The following is a 16,373-nucleotide window of genomic DNA, read 5'->3' as shown; positions in this document are numbered from 1 at the left end:
ATTTTCCCGTGATGGATTGCACGTCGCGCGCACGAATATATATTTTCTATATATAAATTTAATTTACATCCGTGAAATCTAATATCAATTTTGTCAAAAGTAAGATAATACTACTATCTTATAATACTATACTGCTAGTTTAGAGAATAACGGCATTAAGTAACATTTAAAAATAATTTCCTGAATATTTTATACCGGTACTGGCTCGAGTGTAAAAGAGACGCCTTTATTCGCAACTTTTGATTACTTCAAATCGGGAAAGAGCGTTAACAGAGCGTTATCAGAGTAGGTTAATGGGACACGCAACGAACATTGTCTCGTTTCTCCGCCCATTCCAGCTTCTTTCAACCGCATTACGCGCGCACTGCATATGTTGCAGACCGAGATTCCATAATCGCACGAAATCTAATTAGCGCGGCTATTTTATATGCGACATCGGCATTATTTAAGTAAAATAACTCTCGATATAGCTTTTTGATTAAGGTCTCTATTTTTCTAGCGCTCTTAAGGCTTTTACGACTTCAGCTATTACTAACTCACCCAGTTTATCTTTTAGGTCGATGCACTGAGAAATGTGTGGAAACTGAAGTATCTTCCGCCATTTCTTACTCTTTCCTTTGTTGCTGTCACTACCACCTGTCCAGAAAAGATAAAATTTTCTACAAATACAAAAAGTATACGTAAAAAGAGATAAGGACGACAAGAGAGAAGACACATTGTACCCTAAAAATTTTCAACAGCCCATTTTTATTCCTTATCCATTTTACTTTATTATTTGTACCGCTGAAATTTCGCAAGTTGTTTCAAATTTTTATTAGAAATTTTATTGCCGCATAAATAAACAGCAGAATTCTTCAATTTTCATCTGTGACGGTGTACGTTAATTAAAAACAAATACGCACATGTGAATTTTCCTGTGATCATTAATTAGAGCTCGAGTGAAATTTGTGCAGTAACCACGAATGTGCGACTGTGCTTGCGTTAAAGGTTAAATTAAAAATGAAACTTATTTTATTCGCTGTTGATGTAATTTTTCTGTCCGATATTAAAGCGACATATTTTAAAGTCGCGCGCGTTTGGAAAATAAACCGCAAATCTGTATTTCACAGAACGCAACTATTGTCGTTAAATATTCTTGTATATTATATATGGCGCAGAGCGTAATATCAAAAACATTTGTAAAAGTAGCTATAATTTTGAAGAATATTAATACTCTGTGAGCACAAATTAATTAATAACTTACATATACACGCTGAAATAATTTCGAAAAATATAAGTCATTTGTGAAAGATTTTATGTAAAGATGTTACGTCTATTGGATTCTGGAGTGGATACATCATGAACGTCTTCGCGAAAAAGCAGATGGACAAAACGGAATACTGGATAAAAAGTACCGGAAGTTACGGAATTCACTCAAACGCGGATAACGGCAGATATTGGATCAGCGTTACGAGATTTATCCCGGCGCTTCGTAGAACTCGAAACGACCGCGACGTCGAGAAATCCGTCGCGATAGAAGTTCGAGAAGAAAGTTATTCCACCCCTTGCCATTCGTAATTCATCGCCGGAAACGTATACAATATTCCTACGATCAATTCTTGCGCTTCCCTTTCCGCCGTTTGGAAAACATCCGCTCTCTTCCTCGCCGCATGAAAATCGTATAAAAACCGCGCAGTCAAAATTAATTTCGGTATTTTTGCCATTTTCAAGTCTCAATAATATAATATAATAAATAATATGAAACGAGCACATAGATCTCAAAACTGAAAATTTTAAGATCGATGAATCTTAAACAGTTAAAATTTAGATTTTATGCACAAAGTGCAATTAGAAAGTACTATAAACTGTACTTGTTTAAGAAATACAATAATGTATCAAAATCTTATCAGCAATAACTAATAACAGATAGTAATTTCGACCAATTGTAAAGCTATAACGTAAATATAACGTCAAAAGTATCTAATTAATATTCATCGAGAACTACGGGCTTCCGGCAAACTAATATAAGCTTTCAGCAAGATTTATCCTCGTTCGATCGCGAAACTTGAAGTCTCATGAATTATTTCATATGCAAGGCGTTGCTCGCGACGGCAAACAAATCCTGACGGAAAAAAGTTATCGTGCACGCCGACAAAAATTTATTAATATCTTCGAAGCGAACGTCATAACATTAGATAACGCGTTGGAAAAACGCGCGTCGCGTTACAATGCGCATTTTACGCGATGACACGCGCTGATATAGGCTGCAGCAATAATGATTTATGGCGTATTAGCCGTTATTACGTGACTTTTTATCAAATAATCCCGCTATTCAATAACGTACAGGTAAGAAAAGAAAACGGCCCGAATAAGGGTTCATTGCCGATAACTAAATTGCGAGAATAATGGCAACACGTAGAGTATTCAGCCACTTCCTCGCATTTTTTTTATCAACGTGGAGTTACTATATGCTTAATAAAAAAGTATTTAAATATTAACGTAATATATTGCCTACTGCATAAATGATGGAAAACCTAGAGAGAACTTTAATCTCATCTCACGAATTAAATTTCCACGGTAAGACTAAAGAACACAAGTTCCTTCGATTCCAAGTACGAATCTTGATTCGCCGGAGATAAATTTAAAGGTTAATTGGAAAAGAATTTAAAATTAAACGACAGACTTCAAACAATTCGCGGATAAAAGGGTTGGATAAAAGTGGAATCTCGAGCACTCTGTACATTCACTTGCGTTAAACGAATTCCGGTTATGGCAAAAAGACGCCTTGGCTTTCGTCGGGAAAGATCCCCCGCGACGGCGGTATCGATCGCGCGGAAAAACGCAAGGGACACGGAAAAGCGGTGGGTGACGCGCGAGACGCATGGTCCACGCCGCGGTCCCAGGTTTTTTCGCTTCCGTGAACAAGCTCGTCGTACAGGTCGTTCCAAGAAAGGGGAAATGCCCCCGCGTCGCACCGAGAGATAATAGATTATCTGACAGAAAGTCGATTACGAGATAGAGAACCATATATCAAGATAAGAACTTTCTATATTTGTCCGCGCGTTTAAGAGCGTCAGGAATTTTGACGTATACCGAATGGAGATGTCAAGTGGGTCCAGAAAATTCGAACAATGAGAGTTATAGATCGAATAAAGTACGTATGATCCCGCGCGGTTTACTTCCATTGTCCGATGAATGATCCGCGAGAAATATCAACGGTGCAAAGTAATCCAGAGCAAGATAGTACTTTTTCTCACTGCGACACGCGAACCGAGTTTACATCAATGGAAATTAAATAGATTATTCGATATCAAGGTATAGAAGATATATTACTCGAATACTGAAACTTTGATGGGTGAAAAAAATTGATTAAAATTTAAACAAAATCGAAATTGGATTCGCGAGATACAAATACAGTTCTCGACGCCGGTTTTACGGTCACTTCGGGACACCCTGTACCTCGTCGACATGTCGATTCCCAACGAGAGCGGAAGTTGAGGATCGCGTAAGCCCCACCTTCTCTTCCACATCGGCGGAGGAAAAAGGAGGAAAACCGGGGGAGGAAGCGAGTGCTTCGATACGTACGAATTGCATCGCGCGGGACGAGGACCTGTCTAGTGTGCACGCTGATGCATCCTACTTACAGAACAAACCTATCGTGTCTCACGATCAGTCGTTAAAGGTGAAAGGTGCGTGCTTTCGAAAGTACAAAAGTATGGTTTGTGGTCGGACCTTTCGCTTAAAAGAAATTGTTTTCTTTTCGTTTTATATTAATATCAAATTTATATTAATTTATATTGATAACTTATATTAATCAAATTTACATTATATTAATATAAAATGGGTTTAATATTAAATTGCATACCAAAGTGGATCGTCAAATTAATTTTAGATAATTATAGAGACGGAGAGAAAATTTCAAAGGGATAAAAATATATAATTTCACTAAATATTTAATTATTAAAAGAAAATAACGGAAGTTGAATGCCTTGTCAAGCGATATGAAGGATTAACGCGAGATTCGCATATAAGCCATCCAGATCTCTTCACATATACCTTTCGCGAGCAAATTTCGACTGTTCTGGTTGTAGCGGACTGGACTACCCTGTACTCCGTACAGCTATTGCCGCGATTCAATCGGTGTGCAGTCGTGTCGGCAATGCCGCGAAATGAAAAACCGCACTCGGCTCAGTGAATCGTGTGAGGGGAAAAGATAAAACGAGCTATACAACGATCGACCATTCGCGCGCATCTTGTCCAATCCCGGAAAGTGATGGGGAAAAAAAAGGAAAAAACGGGGAGGAAAAAAGAGGTATTCGACGAAAGAGCTATACGAGCGAAAATGGAGAGTAGAAACATTCAGAATCCGAAACCGAAGGTCGAAATAAAATAATTCGTATAAGTAAAATCGTATTTAAACCGGCTCTCGCGAACAACTAATTTACTTTGAATTTGTTGACTCAAGTCTAAATGGCTTTCATTTTTTACGTTAACTGACGGAAATGTATACAGAATGCATTGCGTCATACATTATTTGTACATATTTCGTTTGATAAATGACGTTGTAAAATCCACTCGCTCGCTATTAAATTGTATCAGCTTCCACACGGTATGAACGTTATATGCAATTTTTATCGTTATGCGTATCATTTAAAGTACATAATTATTGTTATCCCGAGCGCGGAAATTTATTCATGACAGTTCGCGTCCCGGCCGCGTTCCCGCGGTCGTGGAATTTTCTCACGCCTCATCGTCATCACGTAATTATGTCAGCGTGCGCGACGGGCATAACTCCGTATCTTCGTACACGATAATTGCAACGCGCGAATCCTCATTGCTGTCATTATAATAATTGAAGTTCCTGCTGCACGGCGAAACGTGACTTTCGATTATACGAACACGTACGTCGATCCCGCGCAAAATGCATCTTTGGCTCGCGAGGACAGCCGCGTGATACATCATCTCCGACGTTATTGCATCGTTATTTCATTTGACGTCATTGCATAAATACATTTTTATGAACTTTATAAACACATCCATCATATCGTAAACCGCAGCTTCACGTAAGTCACGTAATGTTCGAAAAATTGGTTGAAAACAATTTTTTTAGAGGTTATCATGAATTTTTAAAAATGCGCGGAAAAATTATAATCACTACTTATCACTACTAGAACTATTGCAAATAAAATTTTAAAACATTTTTCGTTCTTTCCGCAAAATGTTAAAATATTCTTGATTATCAGAAAGTCGTGAAAAAAAAAAAACGTATAAGAATTCTCCGAAAGTATAATCTGAACTCGATATTGAATGTGCTAACACTCCTTTCAAGTCTTTCAAGTGCAATTGGATGTTAATCTTTGGAATTTTTCAAAGGCGACCTGGAGAGCTCTGTATAATTGATTAATTATCGAGCTCTAATGTTGGGATCTTGATTACACACGCGAAATTAGCCACGTTCAGAACTAATCCAGAGATAATCCAGGATTAGCGTCAACACCTCTCGCTTCCTTTCGTCCACGCTATGGCGACAGAAAATAACCGGTCGTGATAAATTGGAATTTCGTAAGTAGAAAAGTTTTTTCATCGGCGCAACAAATTGATTACAGTCATTTCCCGATCGAGTGGCCGCTAATTACGTCGCCCGCGTTACGGCGAGCAAAGGAGACCGCTAATTAACCCGTTATTTCTGTAACCTGTCGAGTGTCCTGTATATACTTACGTAATTCGCGGCGGCCGGATCTCCCGCGCGCGCGGCTTTCATTTTTATAAAGTTTATCAAAGCGATGCGATTACAAGGCCATTGACGGTGTGTGATTCGCTATCACGCGAACCCATTTACCTACTTTCCGACCGTCAACACGCCTGCACTCTTCGACAGGACGTCGTTCGTAATGGACTAATTGAATGCAGGCCAGTGGTGGGTGATCCTCCCCGTTGGATCGTCTGCTCGCAACCGATCCACAATTTGCGGTGGGGTCGACAAAACTTAGTCTCGAGCTACGGCATGCGGCAACGTAGCCTCGTAATCTCTATGCAAATTTTTAAATTTTATTCGACGATTCTCCCGGGGGAAGGGGAGGTTTTAGGCTTTCAATCTCTCGAACTAAATTCCGTTAAGGTTCATTTAGAGGTAAGAAAACATAATGTATCGATTATTCGTATCCCTGAAAACCTTTAAGATCTTACGTCTATTTAGCTAGAGAACAGCATTTTATATTTGATCTTGCAAAAAAAAGTTTGATGTTTTCTTTGGTTGAAAAACTGTTCTTAAATTTAAGAATTTTTTTATTAAATATATACACACAAAGAAAAAGAATGATCAATCATTTGAGATATCAAGTCGAATCACAAGCAAATCTTCGAAATTTTTTTCTTTTCTTGTGAGAAAGATTTTGTAATCAAGAACTACATTATTAAAAGTTTTGTTCGTGAAAAGCGACTGTGAATTCCCACGGGAAGGAAAAAGCGTGGAAAATCCTGAAATACCTGCCCCTATATGACATATTCCGTGGGGACGCGTTACAAAGCATAACGAGAAGTAAAACGTCACGTTTTCCTGTCAGCGAGGTTCATTGTACCCTGTAACGAGGCTAAAAATAGACGGCAAGCAGGACGGAAAAACAGTAAGTATCGAATCGAGCGTTTGTTCCTGCAAAAATCTCACGAGTCCCTACTTTTTGGCGTACGCCTCTGAGATGCGCGGGAGTTGTTATTTTCGTCGGCTCGAGTTTCTTACGAAATCACGAAACGCCGCTAATTGCGAGGAGAACTGACCGCTCGTATCAGAGAGGTTTACACGTGCTTCATGTAAAAAGGCTGATTAAATATGCGCTGATTATACAATTAAAATAATGATCGAGTTAATGTCAGAAAGCTTATACAATCCAATTAGCATTAATTCGACATGCTTTTGGATAGATCTACTTATTTTTAATTTATTATTACAATTTTTTAATATTTTTTTTCGATTGTTCCGTCTACAATAAAGGAGAAAAAGAGATATCAAAAGATCTCGCTATTGCAAGAAACTTCGAAGCATTTTCAATATTTTCATGCGACTGCAATGGCATATTGCACTATCGATATTTTAATTTCCTCTCTCCCTCTGCTCTTTCTCCAATCCTGTATACCAATTAAGTAACGAATATGCGGCGACGATACCGAGCCTGTGTGTGTAATTTCGTAGTTTACCAACGTTCGAGCGCGTGTCTGCTCGTGTATAGACATGGGCGTCGCGACGCAACGGATGCTCGAATCTAACAATAAATATGACGACGTGTGTCGCTTTACATCCTACAGAAATCAATTCAATTTGCTATTATAAGTACTTTCTATTCTTCGAGCGCGAAATTCCAAAAAAAAGATCACATTAATATATAATTTCTTTCATTTCTTTTTATATCTTAATTTTTAATACATCCTCCGTCATTGTTATCGAGCCCGTCTTTTCATATTTCTCGTGTCATAATTTGGTTCTACCGATCGAAGAGAGAGGCTGAACAATTTGGAATCGCCTATATAGTACTCGCAAAAATAAACTTGAAATGTCCGGCTAACGTAAATCAAAATTCCGAGGATAAGGCGAAAGAACGATTGTTTATTTTATTTCGCGTTTTACCGGCGCCTATGACGATAGGCGTGCTAAAACACCCGTCGCGTCGGGCCGAGCGGAAAGAAAAAGACGATCCTCTCGTCGTAAAGATTTTTTGCTTCGATCTATCGCTCGCGTTACGGCGCTTAAACTGTCGGCGCGAGCATCACGATCGTTTTACGCGCGCATTAAAATACGGACACCTACAACAAGCCATCATAAATGCTTTAACGTTCACTCCAATAAGTACTCCTCGATCCAACACGTGTCTAGATATATATATACACGTGTATAGTGACAGATGCAAAATCGCCGCCATTTTATTAGTTATAAATGTCTCCGACGAATCTCTCTTATCGATAAAAATAACTTAAATTGCATGTAATGCGTAAAAAAAATATTTAACGCGCAAGTTCTTAACGCGTTGCTTTATCGCCTTCCGTGATCTACAGCGCTTTAAAAATTGACGTAAATCTCGTAACGCGAGAGAAATTCTAAAGAGAGGAGAGTTTTTTTATTCTCCTCAGCCGTAAATGACGACTGAATCCCCTCGAGAACGTAATCACCATTCGTAATCACGGGTTTGCGGAAATATTTATCCCGAATCGCGCGTGTCGCAAAAAAAAGTACGCGCCTAATGGCCTTAATTTTCTCGATGACGGCAATTCGAAACGCATTAAACGCGAAAATAACGATTCATGCGACTGCATATTGCGCGTTAAACTCGAACCGTTCAATCTCGCGGCTAAAACTGCGCGGGGCGACTTTACGCGCGTAATAAATGTCGCCCGGCCGAACTCTCAGTAATGAAAGCTCTGTTATAGGGTTGTTCCGGGAAGGCCATTATACGTAGTAGGATACACAATGCCCAGAATTGTACATTCAGCGCGCGCTAATCGACCAAACTCAATAACTGTTCTCGACACGTGTTACAACCGGCGCGCAATTATTACACATCATAAAACAATCCTTGTCGCTATCGCGTGAATTTCCTCATCAGTTTCCTGCGATCACCTAGCCGCTCTTAAAAGGGATGGAAATAATATAAAATTTGAAGTATTAATTAATACGTCATAAAAAATAATTATCGTAAATATATATTTCTATAAAAACCGCACGAATCTTTTCATCGCAATCACCTATTCGTTTAATTATTCTGTATGCCGATCTTAATTATTCAGCGTGCTGTGTACAATCGATAATTCTCGCGGATAAATATATTAAACGTAAAATCTGAAAGCGAATGGCAACGCACAAAGCGAGACTCACCTTCTCTCGCTTTCAGGTACACGGTGTTCGCCACGATGTTCTCCAACTCCATCAATTCCAGCTTGATCGGATTTGCGCGACCGAATCGGGTGGGAGAAGAAGAAGAGGCCTCGTGGTCGACGGCGACGTCGGCGGGGGACGCGGCGGCGGTCGTGAAGTCGATCGCGGGGAATACGTTCGATTCTTGTCACACGAGGTTGATGGAACTCCTATCAGACAAACTCCCATCTGCGTTCTCCTGCGGGCACGAGCGCGGATCTTCGCGTATCTTCTCCGACGTGTCTCGATACGGAACCACCGCGACCCAGGAAACCTCGATGCTGCGTCAAACGGTTGTCCGTTCGATCGATCGACAGGCTAGACTCATTTGGGATTCCGATTCGACTCCCGGGAGAGAAACGCCTCGGAATAGGGATCAGCGCGTTCTTGCGATCGGCGCAGCCTCCTTGCCTCGGTAGTTTTCCTTGAAGGAAAAACAGCGTCTGCTCTTAGATGCAGAATTTGCGCGAAAGCTGGCGAGTAATTTCAAAATCGTTCTCGCTCGCAATTAGGCTAATTAGAATAAGTAATCCCGGTGCAAGGCGACGTTGCTGTGCCAAAAGATTGAGAAAAACTAGATCGCATCGCGTTGAGCAAATAACGGTGAGAATCCCCGGGTTTTATTAGTCGGTGGATAATTTCATCAGTCTGGAACCTCTTCTATCTTAATAGGCAAAATCAACGGCCACGAGTAATGTGCGTGCGTTACGGAAGAAGCTTTATCACCATTCGTAGACTGCTCTCAGTGGATCTCCACCGAACCTCCGAATTCGACGGAATTAGAGAGCTCGACACAAATAACTCGTCCGCGTAGCTCGTCGCATAATCGACACGTGTCACCGGCGAATTCTCCGCGATCATTCTCGCTGTCCAAACCACGATTAACGATCGCGTCGATTCTCCACGAACACTCGTCGGACACTTCCTCAATCGAACCTTCCATCAATCCTTTCCCCGACGAAGACGACGAAGGCGGTTTCGCGAGAGCATTGACAAGTGTGCTCTTTCACTACGGTCATTTAGACAGAATTTATCGTCTCTATCCACAGCTCAGTCAGAATCGTCCTACAGCGAGTGAGAAAGAACGGTCGATCGAGAGATTACTCGGTCAAAAGTGAGAGTATAGCGACGTGACTTGAACTTACACTTAAATTCGCGTGCGTTAGAAGAGACGTCACGCGACAAGGCTATCCTTTGTGGAAATAAAGTAGCGCGCTGTACATCGAGACGTTAATGGACGACGAAGGAAGACTCCGCGGAGCGCGCGTGCTTCAGCGTGACCTCGCGAAAATAACGCGCGAATCCGCGCGGGATGCGCCTCGAGAGGCGCCGCGTGTATAGCGAAGTGCTTGCCTTTCACTCTTCTGACGCCGGCGGCGGAACGGACGGGGCGAGGGGTCAGCCGACAAAACGCGCGTTAACGGATGGCCGATCTCCGACGAGAAACCCCGGAGATTCGAGCGACGACGAATTATTGGATGTACGAAATCTCGCGTGCGGGCAATTCACTCACTTCGCTCGATCTTCTTCCGCGGCGATGCTTCTTCTTCTCTTTTCTTCTTCTTTTTCTTCTTCTTCTTACGGTGCACACGCAGGGTGAATGACATTCGTCGAGAACGGCGGATTCCTAATGGCTCTCCTCCCCGCGCATTTCATTTCTTCGCGCGTTCACCGGCGCGTTACTCGAGCGCACCGCCTCGCGGCCTCGCTCCCGTGCACGCGCATCCTAAAAAAAAAAAAAAAAAAAAAAATCGCGAATTTGGCTTGTCTTTATACACTGTGAAAATATCTGGGACTTTGGAACCTGACTAGTGAAGCCAGGTATGCGAGAAGCCGGATCCAGATTGAGCGGAGAATGCAAACGAACAAGCTATACTGAATACGTTCCGTTGTCAGTTTTTATTATCATATTAAGGAAAATATTCATGTTCGTTCGTGATCGTGCGTCCTTGTTAGCTTAATCTGGATCCGCCTTAAGAAGGTTTCTCTATTTATTATATGATCACCCATCGACATTCCTTAGCATTCATCAAATTTAAATTGATACAAATCAATGCAATATTAATTATCCATTATAATTACTGTTATTTTAGAAATAATAAATTCTTCTCATACATGGTTTGCTTCCAAAGTATTACTTTACATACGAAAGACATTAAGACAACGACAAAAAGCGACACGTTAGCTGATTTTACATATATCTCCCATCACACTGATAGCTCTCTCATTAGCATTTTAAAGCAAACGCACCAACGGGATCATATAACAGCATACGAGAGAATCCCCATATTTTTTTCATAAATATTTTCTCAAAGTCTAAAAATCGGATATCGCGTGAACTCGTTCGTCGTCGCTGGCACACATGTGCGTATGCATGAATGGCCGATGCATCGGACAGGTGCATCGAAGAGGAGAAGGAGACGGAGGATAAGAGGAATGGAGAGACAAAGATAACGACGCAACACTAATGTACCGCGTTGACAGCGACAGCCGACGGTAATCTAATAAGAGCCGCGGAATGCGCGTTATTTCCACGTATTCATATCCGGTCGAAGCTTTTAATTAATGCGACTCGCCTGCGTACAACCGCGGAAACGCGCGGGGGGAAAGAGGGATTAGAAAACCGGTGGAATTAGATGGATTCCCTGCCCGTCGCAAATTGAACTCGCGGCGCCCTTTCCAATTATCCTCTCCCGAGCGCGCGGAGCGGACTCTGGCCGGCGAGACGCTCTTTTCTTTTAATTTTCCCGATATCGCGCCCGTCTCGTCGGAAGCCGACTCGATTAATTCTGCGTAACGGATCGCTCGAAGCTATGGACGAACGCTGGAGAAACGCGGCGCGTCGAAATTGGAGCTTTTAACGGTAATGACTGACCGTAAAGAGCGATCTTTCAAACTATATTCTCACTTTAACGTAAACCACAAATAATTGCAACGTGTGTTATTCGCAATATATGATACATCACGTTGAATATGAGCGTTTGCGTGGTATACGTTACTTTAGCTACATTCCTATATTTTATATAAAATGTATGCTATTATTTATACCGTTACGCTATTTTAAATGTTCAATTATTTATATTTGTATTCTTTAAAACATATTTTCATGTATATTATTATAAATCACATCGTTATATCGCAGAAATAAAACGGCATGCGAGATGCGCTTGTGGCGCGTCGCGCTTTCTCTCGAAAGTTACGTCCCGCATAGAATTTTTTCTCGAGGAAATATGGTTGGGGCGAAAAGAGGTTTCTGAATGTGGCGAGGAGTGTTAACCATTTGCGATGCACCGTCCCGCCGCGCTCTGGAATGCGACGCGGTTTTCATACCATTGTGCGAGAGATACGCGACTGTAAATTGACGACACGAACGAAGCAACGGCGCGCAACGTGTCGAGCGCGTCTGGATTCCCGAGCACGCTAACAGAGTATCCCCGCTATTAATTGCTATCGCATTCCCTCTCGGGGCCTTTTCAAACATTAATTCCATTTCCACCGCGCTAATATTTGCTCCTCCGCCTGAAGAACGCCTAGCGTGTATTCTATATTTCGCACGACTAATAATTCCATCTCCTTTTACAAACTCCGTCATCGTTAGATTTAGCAGCATTTTTTCTACCATTGCGCGGAAATTGCGTACAATTTACCGCGACGTCAAGTGGAGGAGAGAACCAACTTCGCGATCGCGCGTATGACGGGACAGTTTGGCGCAAAACACGCGTCGAACCGTCTCGTATGTACATCGGCATGAATCAATTTAAATGCCACGATGATCGCGAACGCGATTCAACGTGAGAAGGGGGGGAACAGGAAGGTGAAGAGGGTAAAAAAGGGAGGGACGAGTCGCCCGCCTTTGAAATTCTCGAGAGCTGAGACCTGAGAACGAGGCGACGCCGCCGCCACGCACGCGTGCACGATTCACGATTCCCCTTCGCCGATCGCCGGCCGCGATATATGCGTTGTACGGTGAAATAGAAATTGCCAATAACGGCGCGACGGAACAATACATCGCCGCTGACGTTGATAAGCATTAAAGGCGTTCGCATTGTGTCAATCGGTAAATGCAGTTTATACGTGACTGGACGGTATCATATAGGCGTTGTAACGCGGGCGCGTCCACGCGTATATAGTGTCTCAGATCGATCGTGCTCTCTTTTTTGACGACCGGCGAGTTTTTCGGCCGATTTCGAATTGAATTTCCCTTCACGTGATGGACGTCGAGAAGGAAGCTTAATTTTAAATTACGAACGGACTGAAAGCGAAAAGCTTAAAAGCTAAATTGTAGCTTTTCGGACAATTCAAAGTCAAACTCACTTCAACGTTCGATCCTTGAGGTATATATTGAAAAATTTTAAGAAGCAATAAAACGATGTCTCGTCAAATCTTCAATCAAAAAAGATTCCCTCGAAATTGACCACAGGTCAAAGAAGTAAGTGTATATATAGTTGACCCGAGACACCATGTGCACGTATATGCGCATCTGTATGTGTGTATGATATCGTGTACGGCGTATACGGATGCACGATGTACGTGTGTATATGTGCGCGAGAAGGGGATGGAAAAGCCAATTTCGTCGTATCAGCGCAAATGGCTATTGGCCGACAGGAAGGAACGCCGTGCGTTCTCTCCGCAGAAAGACGATAATAATAAACGTTTACGATCGGGCGAGCTCCAAATTGGAGCGCGAGTGCCTTTTTACAATCGGCCCTTAACCCACGCGATATTTCAATATCCGGCGTCCGCCCTTTATCCACGTCCCGGATTATGGATCACCTTGGCTCACTTTCGTCTCAAACGCGTGATAATTTGCAACGCAGCGCGGGAGATGAGTTTTTCCGGAATTTTTAGTGCGGCTTTCAGCAAGGTATATTGTCGGCTCGGGTTCTTGAAAATTTATCCGAGAGAGAGACTATATACAGTCGTATCCCACGTGCGAGAGAGAAAAAGGGAAATTGCCAGCGCTTTAAACCGCCGTTGCAACATCTCGCGTTAATCGTATTCATATACACGAAAGAGTGGTCAAACTTTCGAGCACAAGTGCTCCGGTTTCATTAAAAATAACTTACATTTGTTGAACCTAAAAACCTGCCCTTATTTCTTCAATTCTTTATACATATCTTTATACATTATATCTACGTTAATTTAATAATATAATGTGCATTTAGTTCGCGATAACTAAATATAATTAAGAAAAAAAAAGATGTAAAATCGCAAGTTTTTTTAGGTGAAAATGAAACGACGCTGCAAGAACATTAGTCGCGATTTCGCGTGCATTGTTAGAAGAAAGAGTGTCCGCGAATATAATAATAAAACAGCCTTGGATGCGCCACTATTACGCAGGATGCAGAGCTTGCTTTATTTTCGGCTGACAAATGTTCGACGTATAACGAGCGTTGCGAAATTAGTTTAAGCTAGACGAAAGTTGCACGCTCCGATGCGGGCGACAACGGTCGACCGAGCGCAGCGCATTGTGTTTCGTTCTCGTTATACGCGAGAGAAGCATAATTAAAATAGCAATCCTTTCGTTTCCCGTGGCACGTCCACGTTCAATTCGCGTGTCTTGAAAATATCGCCAAAAGAGCGTTACGCGACACGAAATTAATCGGAGCTCGAAAATCAGAATGTAAATGATGAAACTGCTTTATCGTTGTGCCTCGTGATTGTTTTTAATCGCGCTAAAAAATTTGCGTCGGTGAAAGTTCCGAATCCGTTCGTTTTATTCCACGTGAGTCACGTGGATAATGGGGATAGGGAGTTAGGGATGCTCCGTCGATATCGAGACACGGTAACGGATATACCTTTGACATTGATATTTTACCTTTCGATATTAGTTAGTTAGCGATACCTAGAAAGGAGTATCGGATTTCGCATACTGCGATATTCCGCGGCTGCGTTCAATTTCGATCGCCCGCGTCATGTCACGCGGAAGTTTCGAATTCCGTGCCTCAATCTCATATTCCAGCCCGTAATTTGCAATCCGCCCGCGCCGTTCGACGCGCGGACCTCATTATTAGGGTGACTTCACCGGACGGTATATTACCGTGTCACGACACTCACGACGGTTTTAGCGGTAGGTAAAGGATACCCGACGGCAATTTGCGACGTACGTGTGACAAGTCGGAAGAATGTTTCCTCGTCTGTGGTTCGTCTAGGGCGTCCGCCGCGATTGCGGTTCAACGGGTTTTGCGGTACGTGCGATACCTTATACATATACGTAACATCCGCGTCGTCACGCAGGCCCCATTGAGCAGAATAACGGTACGGAATCTTTCTCTCATTGAGGAATGAAAGACCGGCGTACGTTAAATCTAGTTATTTTATATTTAATGAGCGTTATATATAATTAACAAGGCGAAAACTCTGTTACGAGAAGCAATCAGGCGTATAAAATACATGACATAATTAAAATCGCAAATAATGCAAATTATGGTTATTAAAAACGGCTTTACCGGTGACCCGTCCAGCATTTTCCGTTTGCGGAGGAAAGTCAAACGGTTGCGCAGGTCTAATCTCGATTCGGCAAATAAATTTCTCCTACCTCGCGCGTCGCACAATAAGGAGAGCCGGTATAGTTACGTCGACGAGGAGTTACGCGCCGTGTCTGAAGTGGGCTCGAGAGGCAGGATTTACTTCATATTTATTCATCGCGTTCCGACGACGTGTTAACGTTTGCAGTGGAGAGTAAGCACTTCGACCCCCGACAACCACCCCGGCCGGCCGGCCGGGGCCCCGCCGGGCACGTGCGCGCGGAAGGACGTAGTACGCTTTTCCGTACTACGGAGTACGGACTCGCGGCGGCGGCGGCGGCGGCGGCGGCGACGACGGGCATTGGGATGTAAATGAATATTGCAAGTCCTACACTGTGTGCTACCGGCATGTCATGCGCTGGTCGCGTCAACGAGGCACATATAGCGCATACAAGTATATACCTTCGTCGCCCGGGAAGCTTCGTTCGACGACCCTGACGCTCGCTTTCCCTCTCTCTCTCTCTTTCTCTCTCTCTCTCTCTGTTTGCCGTTCTCTCTCGCCGGACAAAAGCCGAATTTTCGCGCTAATTTATTGCCAAGTCTTCCCGCCCTCGCCTTGTTCCCGCGCATTGACAGCGTCACGTTTGTTGGCGCGTGTCGAATTGACGTAGAATGCCATTGCCCGTGGTTATGTTTAACGTTTAGCTATATATGCGGCGAAAGCGAGGAAATCCAAAAGGTTTCCCCGGGGGAAACCTTTGGGGTTCCTATTTGAATTGGACGTTCGTCTTTCGCGCGAGATAACAATGCTCTCGGGAACCGAAGAAAGAAAATGCGAAAATTTCCATAGAGATGCTCCCGATTCGCGTATCTTTTTCGATATTATATATAAAATTTGGAAGAAAAAAGAATTTACCGATACGTACTTGGTCTTTTACTGCTACTTCTTAAGTATTAAAAGATAAAAAACCTGGAGTTAAATAATAGTTTTGCCATTTTTAACTAGCATGTGTGTCGAAATTTATTAT

The 16,373-nt window shown here is 42.6% G+C and overlaps 1 protein-coding gene across 4 annotated transcripts in view; it reads right to left on the bottom strand.

Moving 5' to 3' along the window:
• Gprk2 (G protein-coupled receptor kinase 2) overlaps window positions 1-16,373 on the bottom strand; it is a 77,863-nt gene that overhangs the window by 12,077 nt on the left and 49,413 nt on the right. For 2 of the 4 annotated variants that reach the window (XM_077410435.1, XM_077410436.1), the window contains 3 exons: window positions 10,392-10,604; window positions 8,840-9,302; window positions 541-636 (listed from right to left, as the gene is read on the bottom strand). In XM_077410435.1, coding sequence (XP_077266561.1) covers window positions 541-636; window positions 8,840-8,891 — 148 coding nt within the window. In that variant the 5' untranslated portion in view covers window positions 8,892-9,302; window positions 10,392-10,604. The other 2 variants (XM_077410438.1, XM_077410437.1) reach the window with 2 other exon arrangements.

Source organism: Temnothorax americanus, unplaced genomic scaffold, assembly GCF_048541705.1.
Source record: "Temnothorax americanus isolate GAGA-0224 unplaced genomic scaffold, ASM4854170v1 Scaffold29, whole genome shotgun sequence".
In the NCBI taxonomy this organism is placed as follows: Eukaryota; Metazoa; Arthropoda; class Insecta; order Hymenoptera; family Formicidae; genus Temnothorax; species Temnothorax americanus.
The sequence above is the reverse complement of the archived record's forward strand: the minus strand, read 5'-3'. Positions and strand labels throughout refer to the sequence as shown.